We start from the raw sequence: 24088 nt of genomic DNA on the forward strand, positions 1-24088 counted from the left end.
ACTAAGTGAAGTTGAGTATGACGCGTTTATGATCCAGACATGAATGACATTGGAAATTAAGATGTGATTAACAGTCCTTCTCAGATGATATCAAATAATCATGAAGTGTAACATTATCCTTCAAGAATGTTCAGACAAAGAGGCTGGCCATGAAGTGGTGTGTGTGTAGATCAGGTTTGTCAGCGTGCTGTCATCCTCCAGCGATCAGACACTGAACGAGGCTGTGTTTCTGCAAGCGGAGATTATGAGAAATAATGTGACAGTGCTGTGACAGTTAGACACACACACACACACACACACTTATTCTGCTCTTCACAAACATGATGTCCATACACACACAAACATAATACACTCAACACCTTTGCCACCAGAGTTGTTTTAAATTATAATAAGATTTCACAGTATTACTATTTTTGATCAAATACAGACAAATGGGGCAAAACCCACTGAAGTGGCATTTGTGTTTTTACACAAACTGTTTAATGCTGCTCAGAGGTGCCATGAATGCATTTATTAACTATTCTTTAACACGATCTCTTTTTTTTACGATTAAAGATCTCTTTACACAGCTGAGTCGAGGCTTCTCTTCAGTGCAAAGACATAACGCAGAATAAAAGCCAGACTTAACTAAGCCTGCTCTAACCAGCCTCAGCCTCTAGTATCAAATCATACAGTTGTAATTCTGTCTGTGTAAATGCATTCATATCACCTCTGAGCAGCAGTGAACTGTAAAAGACATTAAAGGCACCTGAAAGACACTTCAGAAGCGCTTCTGTGCCACTTTTGCAGTGTGATAAAGACCTCATTTCAGATTTCATGATTAATGTGAAATACTTTAGAAAGTAGTACGGTCAAACAATTAATCACATCCAAAATAAAAGTTGTTGTTCACATAATTTATGTGTGTGTGTGTGTGTGTGCTGTGTATATTTATTATATATACAGTATATAAACACACACACACATACAGTATATATAGAAAATATTTACATGTACATATTTATATTATATTTAACATATAAACACAACACTTTTTTCTTAAATATACGCATGCTTGTGTATTTATTTATACATAATACATATAAACAGTACACTCATACATGTTATGTAAACAAAATCTTTTCTTTTTATGCAATTAATTGGCACTATTAGAAAGATTGATGGAAATTTTACTGATCAAATATGCTATTACTTTTTACATGACGATTTAGAAACTCAAAAGTCGATGAAGCATGATTTTCGCAGGATTTTCGCAGGATTTCTTCTTTCTCTTTGTCAGTGTAGCAGAGGGTGGTGTGACTCACGACCCGGCAGAGATGGAGCTGAACAGGACAGCGAGTGTTAAGCCTCTCGTGGTGCGGTGTGGAAGTGTCATAGGAAGCGTGAGTGTTCGGTCAGTGCTTTGATACACACTCTCTTTACCGCAGTGTTACTCTGACAGCAAACTCTGTGTGACTGCTGTAGGCAGGAAAACCTCTCGCTGGGGAGAATTATTCTTAAAGATCTGAGATAATGTAGAGCGTACTATCACGTCTCTCAAGGTGAGTGGCTGAAGCAGCATCTGTTATGTCTTTCAGAGGTGTAAGTGAGCATTCATCAAATTAGAGAAAACATACAAAGACATACATAGACATGAAATGTAAATTTAGAAATCAGTTAAAACAAGTTAAGCAATAAACTGTATGTTTAAATGCCAAAAATAAATCTTAAAAAAGTCATAGTAAACCATTTTCCAAAAAATGAAACATTTCTGAAAACGTAGCACTGCATCAGTGTCTCATCAATGGATACTCTGCAGTGAATGGGTGCCGTCAGATTGAGAGTCCAAACAGCTGATAAAAACATCACAATGTGGCTAGATCGAAAACATCAACTATTGGTAGGATTTTGATGTGAGTTATAGATTTTTCACTGGAGCAAGAATTACTATGGATTATGATGGATTATAGTTTTTATGGATATTTTAGCCAGCAGTGACAGTTTGTAGTTAAAAACATCTTAATGATGGATTTGTTTCATCTTTTGTCTTCTCCAGATGTTTACTGATGGACTGGAGTGCTGTGGATTATTGTTTCCTGGTTCTAGAAAGAACTCTTGCTGCTGCATTTTGGACTAGCTGTAGTTTGTTTACTAAGCGTGCAGAACAACCACCCAATAAAGCATTACAATAATCTAACCTTGAGGTCATAAATGCATGGATTAACATTTCTGCATTTGACATTGAGAGCATAGGCGGTAATTTAGACATATTTTTGAGATGGAAAAATGCAGTTTTACAAATGCTAGAAACGTGGCTTTCTAAGGAAAGATTGCGATCAAATAGCACACCTAGGTTCCTAACTGATGACGAAGAATTGACAGAGCAACCATCAAGTCTTAGACAGTGTTCTAGGTTATTACAAGCAGAGTTTTTAGGTCCTATAATTAACACCTCTGTTTTTTCAGAATTTAGCAGTAAGAAATTACTCGTCATCCAGTTTTTTATATCGACTATGCATTCCTTTAGTTTTTCAAATTGGTGTGTTTCACCGGGCCATGAAGAAATATAGAGCTGAGTATCATCAGCATAACAGTGAAAGCTAACACCATGTTTCCTGATGATATCTCCCAAGGGTAACATATAAAGCGTGAAGAGTAGCGGCCCTAGTACTGAGCCTTGAGGTACTCCATACTGCACTTGTGATCGATATGATAGAGCTTCATTCACTGCAACGAACTGATGGCGGTCATATAAGTACGATTTAAACCATGCTAATGCACTTCCATTAATTCCAACAAAGTGTTCAAGTCTATGCAAAAGAATGTTGTGGTCAATTGTGTCAAACGCAGCACTAAGATCCAATAAAACTAATAGAGAGATACACCCATGATCAGATGATAAGAACAGATCATTTGTAACTCTAAGGAGAGCAGTCTCAGTACTATGATACGGTCTAAATCCTGACTGGAAATCCTCACATATACCATTTTTCTCTAAGAAGGAATATAATTGTGAGGATACCACCTTTTCTAGTATCTTGGACAGAAAAGGGAGATTCGAGATTGGTCTATAATTAACTAGTTCTTTGGGGTCAAGTTGTGGTTTTTTGATGAGAGGCTTAATAACAGCCAGTTTGAAGGTTTTGGGGACATATCCTAATGACAATGAGGAATTAATAATAGTCAGAAGAGGATCTATGACTTCTGGAAGCACCTCTTTCAGGAGCTTAGATGGTATAGGGTCTAACATACATGTTGTTGGTTTAGATGATTTAACAAGTTTATACAATTCTTCCTCTCCTATAGTAGAGAATGAGTGGAACTGTTCCTCAGGGGGTCTATAGTGCACTGTCTGATGTGATACTGTAGCTGACGGCTGAATGGTTGCAATTTTATCTCTAATAGTATCGATTTTAGAAGTAAAGTAGTTCATAAAGTCATTACTGCTGTGGTGTTGGGAAATGTCAACACTTGTTGAGACTTTATTTTTTGTTAATTTAGCCACTGTATTGAATAAATACCTGGGGTTATGTTTGTTTTCTTCTAAAAGAGAAGAAAAGTAATCAGATCTAGCCGTTTTTAATGCTTTTCTGTAGGATAGGTTACTTTCCCGCCAAGCAATACGAAATACCTCTAGTTTTGTTTTCCTCCAGCTGCGCTCCATTTTTCGGGCTGCTCTCTTTAGGGTGCGAGTATGCTCATTATACCATGGTGTCAAACTGTTTTCCTTAACCTTCCTTAAGCGTAAAGGAGCAACTGTATTTAAAGTGCTAGAAAAGAGAGAGTCCATAGTTTCTGTTGTATCATCAAGTTGTTCTGAGGTTTTGGATATGCTAAGGAATTTGGATACATCAGGAAGATAACTTAAAAAGCAGTCTTTTGTGTTAGAAGTGATGGTTCTTCCATACTTGTAACAAGAAGTAGAATTGACAATTTTGGCTATATGAAGTTTGCACAGGACTAAATAATGATCTGAGATATCATCACATAATTTCAACACTATCAACATCAATTCCATGTGACAGTATTAAATCTAGAGTATGATTTCGGAAATGAGTAGGTCCTGAAACGTGTTGACTAACCCCAATAGAGTTCAGAATGTCTATAAATGCTGATCCCAATGCATCTTTTTCATTATCAACATGGATATTAAAATCACCAACTATTAAAACTTGATCTCCAGCCAGAACTAACTCGGATGTAAAATCACCAAACTCTTTAATAAAGTCTGTATGGTGCCCTGGTGGCCTGTATACAGTAGCCAGTACAAACATAACAGGGGATTTATCATTAACATTTGTTTCTCTGGATAATGTTATATGAAGTACCATTACTTCAAACGAGTTATACTTGAAGCCTGCCCTCTGAGAAATCCTGAAAACGTTGTTATAAATTGAAGCAACACCTCCACCTTTGCCTTTTAGACGCGGCTCATGTTTATAACAGTAATCTTGGGGGGTGGACTTATTTAAAATAATGTAATCATCAGGTTTTAGCCAGGTTTCTGTCAAACAGAGCACATCTATATTATGATCAGTGATCATATTATTTACAAAAAGTGTTTTCGTAGAAAGGGATCTGATATTCAATAAGCCAAGCTTTATCATTTGTTTATCCATATTGCTTCTGTTTTTTATTTGTTGAACCTCAATTAAATTGTTAATCTTAACTTGGTTTGGACGTTTTTTGTATTTTCTAGTTCGGGGAATAGACACAGTCTCTATAGTGTGATATCTAGGTGAAAGAGTCTCTATGTGCTGAGAATTAACTGACCTCTGTGACGGGAGGCAGCTAGCAGACGGTCGGTTTAGCCAGTCTGTCTGCTTCCTGACCTGGGCCCCAGTTAGTCAAGTATAAACACTAAGACTATTTGCCATATTTCTAGAGAGAAGAGTGGCGCCACCCCAGGAGGGATGAAGACCATCTCTTTTAAACAGGTCAGGTCTGCCCCAAAAGCTCGTCCAATTGTCTATGAAACCTATGTTATTCTGCGGGCACCACTTAGACATCCAGCCATTGAGTGATGACAATCTGCTATGCATCTCATCACCACGGTAAGCAGGGAGGGGACCAGAGCATATTACAGTGTCTGACATCGTGCTTGCAAGTTCACACACCTCTTTAATGTTATTTTTAGTGATCTCCGACTGGCGAAGTCGAACATCATTAGCGCCGGCATGAATAACAATCTTACTGTATTTACGTTTAGCATTAGCCAGCACTTTTAAATTTGCCAAGATGTCAGGCGCTCTGGCTCCCGGTAAACATTTGACTATGGTGGCTGGTGTCTCTATATTCACGTTCCGTACAATAGAATCACCAATAACTAGAGCACTTTCATCAGGTTTCTCAGTGGGTGCATCACTGAGTGGGGAGAACCTGTTTAATGTTTTGATCGGAACAGAAGAGCGGTGTTTTGACCCACGATTACGCTGCCTCACTGTCACCCAGTTGCCCTGCTGCAGGGGCTCTGTTTCCGGAACCGAACAATGTACAGGAATCCCTGAGCTAGACGCATCCAAAGCCGTATCTAGAGCCCTAACATTCTTGCTGTCCTCAATTAAAGTTTGGATGCGTGTCTCTAATTCTGAAATCTTCTCTGTCAGCCTAACTATTTCCCTGCATTTATCACATGTGAATCCCTCATCAGCGACAGAGATAGATAAACTGTACATGTAATAAGAGGTGCAAGTAACAATAGCAGGAGAAGCCATTACTCACCGTGCTTGATGAAATATTCTTACTGCGGTTGTTTGATGTACTTGTGAAAAACTGGAGCGAGAGAGAGAGAGAGGAGAAAAGAAAACAGCGATAGGTTCGAATGAAAACGCTAATGACAAGCTAACGAGTGCTAACGCTTTGCAGGTGTACTGCACTCACGGATATAAAATAAAAGTGAACGATCAAAATTAATCTGATAAGGTTGATCGATAATATCAGAAATATGGTGTGAATTAAGTTATATTTTACCACTTTAAAAAACAGAAAGTGATAGTAAGATGCATTATTATGTAAATGCATAGCACTTTCATGTAGCTCCAAACCTCTATGACTTTCTCTTTTAAGCATTTTTGTACAATTCTGCTATCACTTTTGATAATAGATATGTCTATAATTTAGTTATTACCTCATAAGGAAAATATTTGATTACCTTTCTGAATAGTTTTTACAGTGCAGAAGACCAAGGTGTGTCTTTTTAAAGAAGACTCCCAGACTCATGAGCACTTACAGTGTGTAATGCTGGCCTCTCTCATGTGGGAACATCACTGCAAACAATATAACAATTTACACAGATGATTTTTAGTCATTATTGATAAATATCCAAATACACAGCAGAGCTCCTGAGATTCCCGTCTCCATGGAAAAGCATCTTCCCTAACTGTCAGTTATGGGTAATGCCGTCCACTAGAACCACACAGATGGTGCATCTGTTATCTTTAATCAGTTCACAGAGAACATACTCAGATTGTTTCTGCTGCTCTGTTTATGTCCGAGTGTAGATTCACTGGCCTCAGACCGCTGAGCTGATCATATGAGACGCAATCATTCATTCTGAGAAGAAACTAGAAAGAGAGAGAATAAATGACAGAACAGAAAAATACAAACAGGGGTTAGTATTGTGAAACACAATATTTGTAAAGCAATCTCACATCATTGATGCAGAGTCCCTTTAGCGCTTGGGGAAATCGTGGCTGTGTCAATGTGAAGTGAACTAGAGAGAAATCAAAGAAGAGTATTGATCCTAACCAAAAAGAGTGTAATCTTTGACAGACCTTAATATTTCAACAAGACAGGCCTAATAAACTGTTCAGAAAATCAAGCAGCAAGAAATATCAGAATATAAGAACAATCTTGAGGAGACCGGGGCTGATTGTCACTCTTTTTACTCCAGCTAATATTTCTCAGTGTGGGTCTAATGTATTGTACTGATTTTCCCTGACGATTTGCTTTTAAAGCTAACTTTTATTTCACTCGTAGATTAAATAAAAATGTATGATGCTTTTCTCTTGTGCCCGATGTAAAGCCAAGATGATGTGTAATAGCGTGATGGAGATTCAGTAATGGGGTGGGTGTTTATTTTAGGATCTCCAGTCCTCCCCACTGATATAAGAGCAGATCTCGGGCTCTACTAGAGTAATTATTGTTGATAAAGCAGCAGATGCAGTTCTGACGGATGTCTAAAGATGGGTTTGACAGCAGCTCTCACTGTCTATCTTTGAGTCCACAGCATCCAGTATGATCTGGATCAGCTAGCCGAGTAGACAAATATAAATGTTTATTCATAACCATGCTGAAAACAAGTCAATAATGTTAGATAATGTTAACTGTCTTGCTAATGAGCTTGCTGGTGTTAAATTGAGGTATTTTGGGCAGTATTTTGAGCAGTAGGATTATAAAAACAAAATGGTAATATCAAATTAAATGATATAGCCTAAAACTGCAAAACAAACTTTCATCTATCAGTACTTTATACTTGAGTACATGACAAATCAAGTACTTTTGTACTTTAACGTGAGAAGATGGATTACTTTTACTATTAGTATTATTATCACTATTACTTTTACTATTAGTACTTACTCAAGTACTTGATTTGTGTACTTCGTCCACCACTGCTATCAAATGATCAATCAACCCGATTGGTCAAGGTACAGTAAATTATGCAAATAAGCCCTGACATTACACAGGCTATACCTATCATTGACTATAGCTGGAAACTAGAAGTACATATCATTTTAGATACAGATCACTTGTCTGCAGGGAGAAAGTGATGTAGAGATTTATATAATCATAAGTCAAATTCATCTGTGTGTTATATTTAATTAGAAGTTCTGCTTTGTGTCCATGCATTAAGACTCTCACCTCAGCTAAAACAGTGTGTATCATGTGCAACACAGGGACGTCTTCTACAAGCCCACTTGCCTGCATCTGTTCCAGACTGTCTGTCGATGTACTGTATTAGTGGTAGGGATTTTACACAAACTTTTTTGCAGGTTACATTGTTACTCAAGTTTGTGTATCAGCAGTGAATAATTCACTCATTTCAGAACTACTGGAACTGACTATCTTCATGGATGTGTCATTGAATTACAAAGAAATTATAAAGAAACTGAGCAAATAATTTTCTTCAAATGCTTGTGGAGTGTAAAGCAGTTCTGCCATGCAGTTGACTGCAGATGGGAGGTCTAATAACCCGGCTTATGTTTTGCACTATATTAGACAAGGCTTATGAAAGGCAGCTAATACCAGCTCGTGCTGTCACACTTCATAGTGGCTCCACAGGGCCAGTATTAAATAGATTGTGTCTGTGGCCTGCCAGCCATTGAAAATTCTTTGGGGACAATGTCTGCCAAACTCTCGCCCTCCAGAGGACTGCAAAGTCATTGGGCAGCACTGCATGAATTCTGATGGCCTTCGGTTGTGACGCGGTGACTACTGTGTCAGAGCGAGGAGACGAATGAGAATCCAAAATAAAAGACTTTATTTGCACTAAGAAAACCACACGTAGGACACAGGAATCGATGATCAATACCGGATGAAGAACACTGAACAAGACACTGCCTAAGTACACAACTAAACCAGGGGAAGGCGAGACACATGTGGAATCAAATTGGTAGCAATCAGGGAGCAGGAACAGACGGACCCCTGCTACCACCCCAAACATAAATCCTTAGGGACATTGCCAGTTTCAGAGGTCCTCCGTAGTCCTAACTCGGGAACTATGGTCCTCCCTGGACTTGATTCAGGGACTGGAGCCCTCTCTGGGCTAGACTCGGGGACTGAAGCCAACTAAGGCTGTGTTTACACTTGGCATTAACATGAGGTCACTGTGATCTGATCAAGCAGATTGGATCACCAGTCAATCAGAACATGGCAACATCAACTGACTTTTCTATCTGGATAACCGATCGGATCTGTATTTCCCGCGCAATATTTAAATAAGTCTGCAGAGAATAGCCGGTGCAAAGTCAACCTGAAGTGGTGGGTTTTCTTTTGAAAAGCTTTACAACATCCAGATACAGGTCGCATGTTAATGCCAGGTGTAAACGCAGCCTAAGTACACAACTAAGTCAGGGGAAGTGGAGACACACCTGGAATCAAATTGGAAACAATCAGGGAGCAGGAACAAGAAGACCAAATTTGGGAATAGGAAAACACAAGGGAAACTAGATCTAAAGGCACACAGGACATATAAGAAACTTAACAAAACACACAGAAAAGTCCATGGCATGACATATGTGATATTCCTGTAAACACACTTCTGACTCCCGGGAAACCCATTCATTCCAGCACAAAGACATGTTATCTGCCAAAAACACATTCACACAGTCGAGCAGAAAACCCCTCAAAACAACAGACACTGACAGCTAAATAAGATTCACTGTTCTGCCAAAAATCAATTAACTGTTCTTTTTTTTTCTTCTAAATTTTTTCAATTTTTGAAATGGTGTATTGTGGATCAAAAATTGGATTCCAAAAGGACAGGAAAGAAACTGATTCTAAAATGAATTCAGAATTTGCTGTGTTAAAGCTGCAGTGAATAATTTATGTCACTAATATAACCAAATAGAATTGCAAAATAATTAGAAAATAAAATTTCTTCAAAGCAAACTATTTGTTGCATTGTCTTGACTGGAATTGTATTGATAAATAGTTGTGAAGGTAATATAAATCTTACTGTAAGTGAACTTCAGAAGTTTGAAGGGCATATGCTTTGGTAGTTGCTAAGCTGCTCTGGGTGACAGTTAAGGTCTTGCTACTGTATAAAGTTAGTTGATGTGGATTAGTGGATGAAAAGATATATGTATATTGGTTATTTGAACCAATTTGTTGAAACAAACTGTCTGAAAGAGCCAGTTCACAGAAAAAAATCGAAACATCTTCTTTATTGTTCTACTGAAAAAAAAGTCACCTACGTCTTGGTTGGCCTGAGGATGAGTAAATAAACAGAACTATCCCTTTAAGCCACAGATGTTACAAGATTCAGGGAAGTCAAATTATAAATAGCTTACTTGCATTAAAGTCTTGGAATATTAGAACGTCTGGCCTGTTTAATGATGTCATAAATCTAAAAGAGATCCAGATCGATCCAGGGTGAAGCACCACTGGTGATCTACAACTGCAGGTCGTCACAAATCATTGATCGATCGATGAATTCAAAACGCTTATCCATGAACTACCAGAGAAGGTTTAACCAGTAAATGGCCAAACACATCTCAAGAGTTTCTCATCGATGTTTATAGACTGTAACAAGATAATCGGTGGAGGCGTAATGTGATTCACATTTCTGCTTGTCAGGTACAGACATGGGGTGACATACGCTTACTGACGCCACAATTGGATTGTCTGTAGGATTTCAATATGCTGTGATTTGATTAGAGTGTGCTTGAGCTTTCTTCCTGTCATGATAATTGACCTCTTTTCTTAGACTTCGTAGCACAATTAAATTTCCCAAAAGCTCTTGGGACTCATGCCAGCAATAAAAAAGGACAGAACACTGTCCTCAAATGACACAGAACAGACTGGTTCAACTCACACGTTTGCCAAATTTCCCTCCAAAAGCAGCATATATCCCATTACAGCCTGTCTCTGTGGGTGCGTCTCAGTCAACTCTATAGCTCGTGTGCACAGATCCGGTCACTAGTTACTAAACAAACTGCACATTGGGACACTGCCGACTCAATATAGACGTCAAATAGACGTCACCGCTGGAATGAATCAACACCTGACAGGGCCAGTTTCTTTTTGATATTATTTTGATTCTCTTTAAACACATCGTTCTGTTACAACAGTTGAGCCGAATATTAATTATAAATGTTAAGTATATGTGTTCACTACCTGTTCTCTACCTGGCTCATGTGGTTTATGTTTCATGCTTCAGAAATGTGATGTTTCTCCGGTAATGGAGAATATAGTGAGCATCAACACTACCTAGTTTTGCAATGCATTGTGGGATTTTAAGGGAGCGAAGGTTCCTGTGCACTGGAAGTATTTTGCGATTGAGGCAGCCCTTACACAGGTCACCTGTGCCATTGACTTTAATAAATTGTTGTAGTTGTATTTGGTCAGCATATGTGTAATATACCCTTTAATTTCATTTAAGATAATACACATCTTATACCTAACTAAAAATAAACAGTCAGAATGTTCTACACTATGCAATAGCAGGAAATGCACAATTTACTTTTCATTGGGGGCTCATTTACTTGCAAGAACGCTGCTGCTCTGTTTGGTTGTAATGAAAGCAGTTAAAAAGATGAAATGCAAAACCAAAATAAGACATGTATTCTACGTCAAGAAATGCATTAGCTTTTAAAATTTCTGTCACTACCAAATGCGTACACTAATTATAGCAACGCCATTTTAATTTTCTGCAATTTGTCAAGATTTCAGATGGTTAATGTCACAGCAAACACAAAGAGCACCATTCAAAGACAGTGTCTCACCTGAGCTCACAGTAAGAGGCACACATCTGATGGGTGGCCATCATCTTAGACCAACTATTGAGAAATCACCATGGAAACAGTAGCCACGGGAACACCTCACTTCATAAGAGACCCTGAGACACCCAAAGCCATCCAGGACAATCTGACTGATCTCTACCATTCACTGAATACCCACCTATGACATGCAGCTCTCAGATCACATCAGAACAGATGTCTGCAGGTGTAATATCTATTCTGATGTCATTTTATAATGCTAGTGTAGCATTCTGAGCTTTACAGGCACTTCACAGGAGCAGAAAACAGTTTCTGCAGAACTAAGATTACATAAGCTACTGAATGAAGACGGATCATCTAATCTTTCAAGAGACAGTGCTGACAATACCAAAATGAAACAGAACAAATATTACAATATATACGATAGAATAATGTAAAACACCAACAGCACACTAATATGTGTCACAGAACACTAAATAGGGATGTTCAGTATTGACTGGTACCTTTAGGTCTGCCATGGAAAAATAAATCCATCAATTTTAACCATTGGCTGTGCACATCCATCATGCTTGTAGTTTTTTAACACTTACTGTCCGTCTTTGTAGTTCTGAACCAAATCCTTCTCCAAGGTGCAGTGGATTGTGGGCATAATATTAGCCAACAGAGTGTGCATGGATCCAGACTTTGAAAATCTACTGCTAATAGTACACCATCCAGGGACTTAGTCTTTTCAACAAAGGGTTTACTGTATTTTCATAAATACTGTGACATTTTGTCAAAAGGTCAAAGTTTAAATATGCTGTTATTTGTTTTACTTCAGTGTGCAAAAAGTGTGCGGTCAAAAATAAGAACATAATTTTCAGTTAAATTTACATGTTGAGTTAACTTAAATAAAAAAAGTACACTTGAAATTAATACCAAGTTAAGTGAACATAATCGTTTAAGTACATTAAACAAGCACCAAGTTTGGTGAACTGAGTGATTTAAGTACAATCTACAAAACCGTCAAGTTAAATAAACTTAAATATGTAAGTTTTGGGAGACTCCATTACTCAATTAAATTGAGGCAACGAGTTTACTCAATCAATTTAGTTCAGTCAACTTATTAGGGTTTTCAGTGTATGGGTCTAACGAGTTAAGCAGTAACGTTAGCTGCCATGTTCTTTCTTTCAAAGGAAAATGATTGGGCCACTTCATCAAATAATATAAGTTGTCGTTTTAATAATCATACCATCTCAATATCACCTACCACAAGGATTTAAATTAACATATTTCACTAGTAGAAATCATGCAAAACAACTTTATATCTACATAATTTTACTCACCGAACATACTACATGAAGAAAAACTTCCTCTTGAAATGTAGTTCAGCAACCAAACAGACCAAAAGGACGAATTTTGTAATCCACCAATCAGTGCTTTTGTTCTCTTGTTGCTAGGCAGAATTCCTCCCGTGGCCAATCACATTAAAGGAAGAACAGAGTGACAGTTGAGTTTTTCCAAAGGATTACTCATGATTTTGAGCTCACAACACTTGAAATCTTAAGTTTATGCATTTTGAAGGTAAATTAGTTAAATTAACTCATATTTTTAAGTGGCAGGGCCAAAATGCAAAATTTTAAGTAATGTTTAGTCAACTTATTCAACCCAGTCTCATGGCATAAATGTCAAAATTTGTATCTATTGATTCATGTTCACAGACGCAAATTTCCCTTTTTTCGTGTCACTCAACACGATTTTCAATATAATGCTTTTCAACGGGGAATAACTTTTGTGCCTGCATGCTCAGTTGTTTCTTTTTATTCAGTAATAATAATTCATGTCTCGAAATGTAACACTCAATATGAACTACTTTTTGTTGAACTGGTGTATACAATCAATATTTGCAATAATGCTCACATGCTGATGTTCGGTAAACGACACTCTCGCCTGTGTGATATTACCTATAACATATCTTAGAAAACAAAACAAAAAAACAGATTAAAACAAACTAACATTTTTAATTAACCCCATAACTGTCACCGTCCCACCTGTGGGACGCTTGGCACTCTTTTTTGTTGTTGTCTTTTTCTCTAAGAAATCTTTTAGTAATCATCATAAATCATATATCATTTGAAAGCTTAGAAGCTCAAGATTCATCCTGTGAAAACCATTTTGAAATCGGACATTGCTTTACCATGGAAATGGTACATTAAAATCTAATGGCGGTCACCTCCCCCTTAGTGGGCAGGGCCAAGTGTCATAAAACATAATGCATTACGGTCTTCTAGAACCAAAACATTTTATAATCTTGGCAACAAACATATCATTGGAAAGGTCTGAGTCTCAGGATTTCATATTTTTGAGTTATTTTGAGATAGAAAAAAAAAATTCACAGAGAAATCTAGAGAAAAATTCATTAAGCAAAATTCAAAATAGTTTTGATGACTCCCGGTGGCTGTGTGTGGTATGACGCCCTAAATAAAATCTCACAGGAACCTAAATTTTTTTCATATCAACTTCAAATTTATAACATAACTTATTTAGACACAATGCTTTAATTGTATACCAATTTTAGAGTAAAAACTGTTATGTAAAATATTTATAATAAATAAAATATAATAAAATTTATATAGCGCATATTATTTTTAGTACATTTAAACTTCTATAACTTTTTGATACTTAAATATTTTGAAAAAATTCCACTTTTGCCAACATCTGCTAATTTTCTTCTTTAAGAAGAGACCAACCGTATGTTTATATTCCAAAGTGTTCATAAATTACAGCAATTTTAGTTTGGATAGTGCACTTTAATGCCTATTTAAAAAATGGGGGGTGACAGTTGGGAATTCTAACTATATTTGAATATGCTTCATCACGCTTTTAAAGATGTGTTTTGTTTGCTTTTTTTTGCAGTGAGTGACAGATTTGCTTTAACAGTTTGAATATTAAATAGAAAATACATTTGCACTTTACTAAAGAAAAAAAAGTAGTCAGAGGAAAGACAGAGGAGCACTCCATTCTAACTGAGCACAGATAAATCATCATGTCTTCATCAAGCATGTTCTCATTAGACCTGCTGACCCCATTTACTTAATGACCAATTGATCATCCTCTGACCAGACCGAGTGTTTGTGCAGTGGCTCCATGGTGACTTATTAATGACAAAACATCCACAACGCCAAAAAGCAAGAAACATGATTATGAACATCAAACTAAATGCCTTTAGACTTGAATTAACTGTGTGTCTAACTCAGTCAAGTCAGTCATGTGCGTCACGGTTTCATTCATTCAGCATGTGTTTCAAAGTCTTATCCATTTACGAGGCTGTCCAATTATCTTCTGGAGGACATCAACTAATTATGTTGCTATTTGCAGAGCTCCTCCTGACCAACACTGCTGAGAACCGAGCTAGAGACAGATAATTACACACACTTTCTCTTTCTCTCTCTGCAGAAACAGCATAGAGATGTCTCAAACATCCTTTACTAGTTCTAAAATGACCTTCTGGAATTAGTACAGATGCTTGCTTCACTAACAACAATGGCTTGGACTGTTTCTAAGCAAGATGATTGATAATTGTAAAAATCTGTTAATTTGGTAACTGATTAACTGAAAGTTATCTTTACACTGAAAAACTCTTTCTTCTCCTTTCTTTCTTTATTTATGTCCCCTAAGGGCAATTGGTTTTACAGCAAGACCAGCATACAAAAAAGACAACTTACAATAAATAAAAAATTTAATTAAAAGTTACATTAAACTGCCAATGCTTCGCATTATATTATATTAATAATTAACATTTTACTGTAAAATACTGTCAAATGTATAGTTAAAATTTTATGCACATACAATTAATTACCAATTTATGATGAAAACAGCAAAATGACATTGCCAGTGTCAAAGTCCTTGTGTAGGATGCATAACATATGGTTATATTTTAAATAAATAATAAAAATTCTTCTTCAAATATTTTCTTAAGGTACTTCAGGGTGTCTGCGTTGCATTTTCTTTTATTTTGTTATGATGGTGTTTCATTAACAGAATAGTTAAGATGAACGCTGATTCATCAAGTGTCTATCTACTTTACTGTGTGTGTTATTAAAGTGTGTTATTATGGTGATTATCTACATTTACTTACTTTTTAATTGATCTATCTTAATTTAATCAATGGGTCTTTGTGATTTTTTATATCATAACATAATGTTTCAGACAGAAACAGTTCCAGTTTGTTCATATTGTTTTCTGACAACAAAAATTGGCCAAAAGTAGCCAAAACATCAAGCGGTGCATGTCATAAAGGAACAAACAGACTAACAGTCAGTCAGTCAAAACAGTTCTTTAAAACCTTAAAACCCTAGAAGTATATATCTGTATGTTATCTTATTGTGTTTATATACACTGAACAAAATTATAAACGCAACACTTTTGTTTTTACCCCCATTTTTCATGAGCTGAACTCTAATCTAAAACTTTTTCTATGTAAACAAAAGGCCTATTTCTCTCAAATATTGTTCACAAATCTGTCTAAATCTGTGTTGATGTTGAGTAGACAGCATGATTATTGCACAGGTGTGCCTTAGGCTGGCCACAATAAAAGGCCACTCTAAAATCTGCAGTTTTATCACACAGTACATTGCCACAGATGTAGTAAGTTTTGAGGGAGCGTGTAATTAGCATGCTGACTGCAGGAATGTTCACCAGAGCGGTTGTCCATGAACTGAATGTTCATTTCTCTACTGTAAGCTGTCACCAAAGGCATTTCAGAGAATTTGGCAGTACATTCAACCGGCCTCAAAACCGCAGACACCAGCCCAGGACCTCCACATCCAGCATCTTCACCTCCAAGATCATCTGAGACCAGCCACACCAACAGCTGCTGCAACAATAATGTATAACATTATATACAAACATCAATATGGGTTTTGAAAAAAATATTCAACAGAACATGCATTAATACAGCTTGTAAATTATATATCAAATGCCCTTGATAATAAAAAATTTGCTCTCTGTGTTTTTCTCGATTTAAGTAAGGCTTTTGACACTGTTCCACATGATATTGTGATTTCTAAGCTTAATAGATATGGAGTGGAGGGTACTGCCTTAGTTTGGTTTCGCATTTACTTTATTAACAGAGAACAAATTGTTTATCTCAATGGTTTCTTTTCTAAAACTTCTAAAATTTCATTTGGGGTTCCTCAGGGTTCTATTCTGGGTCCTTTATTGTTTCTAATTTATATTAATGATTTATTCCTTTGTTGTGATCATTTCCTACCCATATTATTTGCAGATGACACCAATCTCATTGCAGGACACGAGGATTTTGTCACCTTGATCCAACATGTTAATGACGGGTTAAAAATATTATCAAATTGGTTTCGCTCAACGCTCAATGTCAAAAAATTTAATTTTATGATATTTCACAATATTAATAAATTCTACCCCAAAGAACATGCTTGTATAGAAATTGATGGAGCTCCAGTTACTCAAGTGGCTTCAACAAAATTTCTCGGTGTCCTGATTGACGAAGGTTTAACTTGGTCCAAACATGTTGATCTAGTCTGTACAAGATCCTCTAAAATGTTAAATATTCTAACAATTGTTTTACCTTCAATTCACTCATCTGCTCATCTAACGCTTTACTACAGCCTTTTATTTCCCTTTATGAATTATTGTAATATTGTCTGGGGTGCTACTTTTCCCACTTATCTCGCAAAAATTGCTAAAATTCTGAAGAAGTTCTTGCGTATGATTTCCTACTCTTCTAAATATGCTCCTTTTGCACCTCTATTTCTCAGATACAAGATTTTATCAATTGAGAAAGTCAATGTTTATTTATCATGCATATTTATTCATAAGTTTATTTATAAGAGAGAAGATTTCCCACCAACATTACAACACTTCTTCACTTTTATTTCAGATAGTCATATCCATCAAACAAGGCATAGAGAAATAAATCTTGTCTTACCGTTCTCTAGAACTTCAGGTCATAAAACTGACCTCAGCTTTAGGGGTCCTCAACTTTGGAGTAAATTAAGTTTGTCTTTAAAAAACAGTTGAAAGATCTTTTTATTTTACAATGACAGCTTTTGTTTTAGTACCCTGCAGTATACTATAGTCTTACTGACCCTCATATGCTGCTATTTACTTTTGATCATCCTTTACTATTACCCTTTAACATCTGTAACTTTAAGTTACTTCCATTAGGATAATCATGCTTCTGAAAATATGTTTTTCCCCTCTTTTTTATTATTCAACTTATTTGTCTGCGTGCCTTTTTTTGTTTATTCATGCAAGTGGAGTGGAACTCTGTATAAACCCAATTGGGTTTCGTTCCCCTCCTTGTACTGTATCCATGTGATATCCGTGCAGAACAAATAAATAAATAAAAATAAACAATCAGTTTGAAACCGTCTCAGGGACGCTCATCTGCTGCTCGTCGTCCTCATCGGGGGCTCGTCCTGACTGCAGTTCGTCGTCATAACCGACTTGAGTGGACAAAAGCTCACATTCAATGGCGTCTGGCACTTTGGAGAGGTGTTCTCTTGATGTATTAATCAGGTTTTTTACTGTACAGGGCAGATAGCAGGCAGCGTGTATGGCGTCATGTGGGTGAGCAGTTAACTGATGTCAACAAGGAGTTATGGTATCGGCAGGTGTTTGTTATATACAAAGAACACAGGTGCATTTTATTGATTCATCCACGACCATCACCTCATGTTAATGCACGGCCCCATGCTACAAGGATCAGTTCCTGGAAGCTGGAAACATCCCAGGTCTTGCATGGTCAGCATACTCACCGGACACGTCACCCATTGAGCATGTTTGGGATGCTCTGGATCAGTGTATACGACAGCGTGTTCCAGTTCCTGCCAATATCCAGCAACTTCACACAGCCATTGAAGAAGAGTGGACCAACATCCCACAATCAACAACCTGATCAACTCTATGTGAAGGAGATGTGTTGCATTGTGTGAGGCAAATGGTGGTCACACCAGATACCGACTGGTTTTCGGACCCCCCGGACCAACACAGATTTAGACAGATTTGTGAACAATATTTGAGAGAAATAGGCCTTTTGTGTACATAGAGAAAGTCTTAGATCTTTGAGTTTAGCTCATGAAAAATCGGGGCAAAAACAAAAGTGTCGCGTTTATAATTTTCCTCAGTGTATTTACTCAGATAATGTGCTGGTGACATGATGTTTAACATTCATTAGCACTCTTGTCATAAGCGCAGGCAGATGCTGAGCATGAATAAAACTCTCGCCGGTCTGATAATTGGAGTCCGTGCAGTAGAAACTCTTCACTGTTAAATGTTTCACCTTTAAGACCACTGTCCTGAAACAGTGTCATTATTAATTCTGTAGACGTTACAGACAGAAAGTGCATGTTGGAGCCCAGAACCTCTCAAAGGAAGATATGAATGCTTGTTCGCAGGTCTCACTGCAGACCTAGTTACTGTCAGAGGTTTCCCATTACTGAATGTACTATTTAAGGGCATGGGTTAGACTGCACTTCAGCTGCTCTGAGCAATTTTATACTCTACATTGATTGAAATGAATAAAACATAAAAACTACTAAGAACTAATGGAGTAGCTTTAACAGAACTGAAGGCCTGGCTTGGCATTGGTGTGTTTTTTTGTTTTTTGTTTCTTTGTGAACAATACCTATTTGGGATCCACTATTTCTGACCAAATTAATTTCACAGAAACCAAATACTTGTTAAATTCCCAGAGCACTCCGCTGAAGTTTAGCCACGCCCACTTATTATAGGCTTGGAGTTATTGAAGTGATCCGTGATATATATATATATATATAATTTGTTATATTATTATTATTATATCTCAATATAAAGCATTTGGTGTTATTTAGGTTTATTAAAGCTCTGTTCTTGTTTGCTGTTTTTCTCTAGAAAGATCTGGCAACACAATACGTCTCACACCTCTCTGTTCATTCAGTTGGGTTCTGGACACCATGACAGTGAAGAATTGTGGTCATTACTATTTGAACTTTGTTGTGAGTTAAACAGACAGTTTGCACAAAAATTAACAATCTGTCATCATTTACTCACCCTCAAGATCTTTCGAACCCTGTATGAGTTTCTTTCTTCAGCTGAACACAGAAGAAGACACTTCTTCTTGAAACTGAAAACCTCTTGACCTGATGGAAACTGACAATTGACGGTAGCCATTGACTTGCATTGTATTTTTGTCCATACTATGATCATCGACTGTCTGGTCGATATCTTCTTTTGTGTTCAACAGAAAATAAAAAGAAGAAAATAAATCACACAGGTTTGAAACAACTAAATGATGACAGAAGTTTTGTTTGTTTTTTAACAGAGATAAAAAAGAAATCAGAGGGAAGACATCGGGCACATCGTTCTAATGGATTATAACTGAGCACAGATAAATCATCAGACATTCTCCGAATTATTCATTTTAATTTGTTGTAGAATGCCGTTGTCACTCTTTTGAATCACTGAAGTGTGTGTGTGTGTGTGTGTGTGTGCGTGCGTGTGTGTGTATGTGTGTGTGTGTGTGTGTGTGTGTGTGTGTGTGTGTGTGTGTGTGTGTGTGTGTGTGTGTATGTGTGTTTATGTGAGTGTGTGTGTGTGTGTGTGTGTGTGTGTGTGTGTGTGTGTGTGTGTGTGTGTGTGTGTGTGTGTATGTGTGTGTGTGTGTGTGTGTGTGTGTGTGTGTACAGAACAGGACTAGACACTATGAACTCACTACTGTATTTAGCTGCAGTGTGTACAGTACATACAGTACTGCATTTACTTTAGTATCCCTGTCCCACATGGAAAAAACCTACATTAACATATATGTTTCAATATAGGTTTTTAATATATGTGACATATATAAAATTGGCCGTTTTCCTATATTATATGTACATATATGTACACATATATATGTGCATACATATACCTATATAGGAACATATATGCATGTATATATGCACCTATATGTTCACCTATAATAGTAAAATTAAAATCCATAGCTGCTAGGCAACATAAATAAAAGTCCAAAATGTAGAAATGTACATTATTTATTTACTCAAGATCAATCAAATAGTACAAAACAAAAAATATATAGTACAAGAACAAAAATAAGACAAAAAAATCTTTTTTTTTTTTCAAAAATATGAGCTACAAAATGACCAGATCCTGCCATTAGCTATATAGAAGACATATCTTGTATGTATAGGGCTTATATGTGGATATGAAGAAGCAATACAGACCTATATTTCCTGTATATGCACATATATGCACCTCAATTTTGCCTATATGTGACATATATATGCATATATGTGCATATACACTGCTACCAGCCTTCAGAAAAAATCATGACTTAATTAACGAATGTTCAGCAGGACTCTTGAGCGAACCATCAAACAATGGCAGGGTTCGCCTCAGTAATTAATAACTGCTGCCAGAACGCTTTACTGCTCGTAATGTTATTTTAGCCTCAACTCCACCTTTGAGTCATAGGATTATTTTGCCCATTTTTTGAAAATTAAGAACAATACGCCTGATCACTTGTTTCAATGACACACGATTTGAGGAATCACATGGGTCTGATTTTCAACAACAGAAAATAATAAATAAATAAATAAATAATAATAATAATAAGAAACATTAAATATTATAAATTAGGGTTATTTGAGCCCAAAGACATGCAGTTGTTGTTGTAGTGACTTTGAGCTGACAATAAGACTGTCATGTTGCCTTGTGTTTGGTCTGTTGTTGAATGCATCCAGACTCCCTGTAGATCGCTGAAGCTTCACTGGTCATGTAGATCATCATGTGTGAGATCCTGCTGCTGCTTTAATCAGTGCAGTGTCCTGATTTTACACTCAATATGAGAGCGCTCATACAGTATATGGTAAGATTGCTCTCCACACAAAAATACTCCTTTATTGGCATCGGTGGGTCCATGAAGAGCCTTAAACATCCATAGGACTGTTCCATTGCACAAAATGTTCTAAAAATGTTATTCACGCTTAGAAAATAATGGTTCTTTGGGAAACCAGAAATGCTTTTTCTATGCTATCGCTGTGCAAACACACTTTTGAGAGAGTTATTTTTCTGTTGATGAAATTATAAAGAGCATTCGTGTAATGCTGGAGTGCTGATACTCCTGAGCGCTGCACATCTGAGCAGAACTCGCTTCCACAATGATGATGATGATGATGATGATGATGATGATGGAGTGAAGTTGGTGGCTGTTGCTACGTGGTTGCTATGCTGCTTTGTTCTTTGCTGTTCGTTTATTAGGTTGTTTTGCTGGGTTTCCTGGGTACACTTGGTTTTTGCTAAGGTGCTCTGACTGGTTTTCAGTGCATTGCCTGTGTTCTGGCTGGGTGTATCATCCATGATACTTGCCTTAGCGAAGTCCACTTATTTTGGCATGAAGCTGTGCTGGACTGTGTGACATGAAGAGAAGCTTGCATCACTGCCCATTATTTTTGTTTTCTACACAGTCATTACACTATGGGAAAGTCTTGCCTATTGGTTTTGTATTGTGGAATTGTTTCTGGTCCAAACAGCTTCTGTTTGATGAGACGCAGGTGTTTTGCTTTTAATGCTGCCGAACTTGAGATCAACCAAAAGTGATATCAGCACGCTTCACTGTCACTAGACACTGAACTGCTTTCTTTGTGTCTATTGTTGTATTGTGCAAAACATTCCTGGATCAATGTTAAATGAATTTGTGCATTAATGATGCTGCCATCCATTTACTCCTTGACCAAATTTTTCATTTCCTGTAGATGGCAGCATTGCACAATCAATCCTTGTTTCTGCGATGGACAGCTGCAGTGCAAACCTCTCTTCTGACCCATAAAGTATGGGAACGGTTTTTCACTGAGAGTGTGTCAGCATGTTATTGCTTCACATTAGCTGACAATATTGCATTATGAGCTTGAACATTATACTAAAGCAAACACAGATGCTCAAAAAGATAAGCCCCTGGGTTTGGTGATGCTTTTTCGGCACAGTAATGGATTTGGGTAAAGACAAGGATCACACCAGATATCAGCCTTCTTTCCTTCTTATATCTATTTTCTCTGGCCTGTTTTGCAATTGCTTCTCATCTTTACCCTGTTGTATGCTCAAAGCAATACCAAATTGCTTTCTCTGTGACTGCTCATAAGCTCGAGACAGTTAAAGAGAGCATGAATGAGATGTAGAGATGTGCACACTTTTTAAAAAGGAGTGAAAACTCAAACGATTGGAGCGCCGCATCAAAACAGCAGCTGTTTGCATTGCTGTCATTTCTCAGCCGCCAGCTCTGCAATTACGCAGTTTTTCCGATTGTTTTTCCACTCATTATAGCAGCAGGCTTGTAAATGATGTTGAATTGTTTTTGCACAAACTAACTGAACAACACTACAAACATGCATGAAATGATTCACAAATACATTTTTGTCTTTCAGGGCAAAGATATTTCGTGGGAAGAAGGTCCAAGGAGATTATGATGTCAAAGTGGAGCAGGTAAGGCATCTATTACAGCTTTAGACCTGGGTGTTATTCTCAGCTTGATCACACAAACCATTTAAATATTGAGTTGGCGGCTTTCAACCGATTTGCTAACACCCCCAAACAAGTCTCTATGAATTATTAATTATTGTGCATACTGCATCCTTTCTAGCCATGATGCAATCCATTTCCATTAAGTCATGTATTAGTCCTCACTAGGAGCAGAATTCTGTGTGATGCTGCACAATCAAAGCAATCAGAATGGATATGATGTGTAAAATGCGTATAGCCATGTGGAGAGGGGTTTTGTATTTTACAGCAAACTCTTAAAAATAATGCAGTTGATGGTTTCATGAAGAATATTTAACAACCACGAGAACTTTCCACTGAACAACAGGTTCTTTACAGTGGAAAAGGCTTCTTTATTGTTCTCCACACCAAGAATATAATGGTTATAATGGTTCCTTTAAGAACTGATCACTGAAAGGTGCTTTGAGGAACCAGAAATGGTTCATCACTATGAACATGATACACGATTTAGAAACTGTTATTTTTGACATGGCTCAGTCATATAATGTAGAATAGTAAACACATTAAAGGAATAGTTCACCCAAAATTAAAATGGTCATCATTTACAGTACATGTTGTTCCAAACCTCACTTTCTTTTTCAAGGAAAACAAAAGAAGATATTTTGAGATGGTGTGTGTGTGTGTGTGTGTGTGTGTGTGTGTGTGTGTGTGTGTGTGTGTGTGTGTGTGTGTGTACTGGTATTCACGTTATGTGCAAAATGCAGAATCCAGCTATAAAAATACAATGAAATGTATAACACTGAAGGTCACAAAACTTATTGAATATATCAAATATAGGTCAGCACACTTAAATTAAAACAGGGTTTGGACTAGTGTCTGTGAATATTAAGCTGTGTCTCTGTGGGAATGAATGGTGCAGACGCATGGTTTCATTAACACACACACACACTGAAGTGTGTGACGCTTGCAATTATTTCAGTGTCTGCCACCTCAATATATGAGGACATGGACACATGAACATGATCTCTAGAACTGTCTGAGAGTCACTTCATGAGCATTTTACTGTTTCTTTTGAGAAAAACCCTTGTTATGTCACAAACATAAAGTGTTCCTGTAGCTCAATTGGTAGAGCACTGCGTTATCAAGCGCAAGGTTGGGGGTTCGATTCCCCGGGAACACATGAT

The 24088-nt window shown here is 37.1% G+C and overlaps 1 protein-coding gene across 1 annotated transcript in view; it reads left to right on the top strand.

Moving 5' to 3' along the window:
* The window catches only part of LOC132126443 (synapsin-2-like), a 209553-nt gene that overhangs the window by 10089 nt on the left and 175376 nt on the right, over positions 1-24088 (top strand). Inside the window, exon 2 of the mRNA XM_059537690.1 lies at positions 22832-22889. Within this exon, the coding sequence (XP_059393673.1) occupies positions 22832-22889 (58 nt within the window). The remainder of the gene's footprint in view (positions 1-22831; positions 22890-24088) is intronic.

This window comes from Carassius carassius, chromosome 44, assembly GCF_963082965.1.
Source record: "Carassius carassius chromosome 44, fCarCar2.1, whole genome shotgun sequence".
NCBI lineage: Eukaryota > Metazoa > Chordata > Actinopteri > Cypriniformes > Cyprinidae > Carassius > Carassius carassius.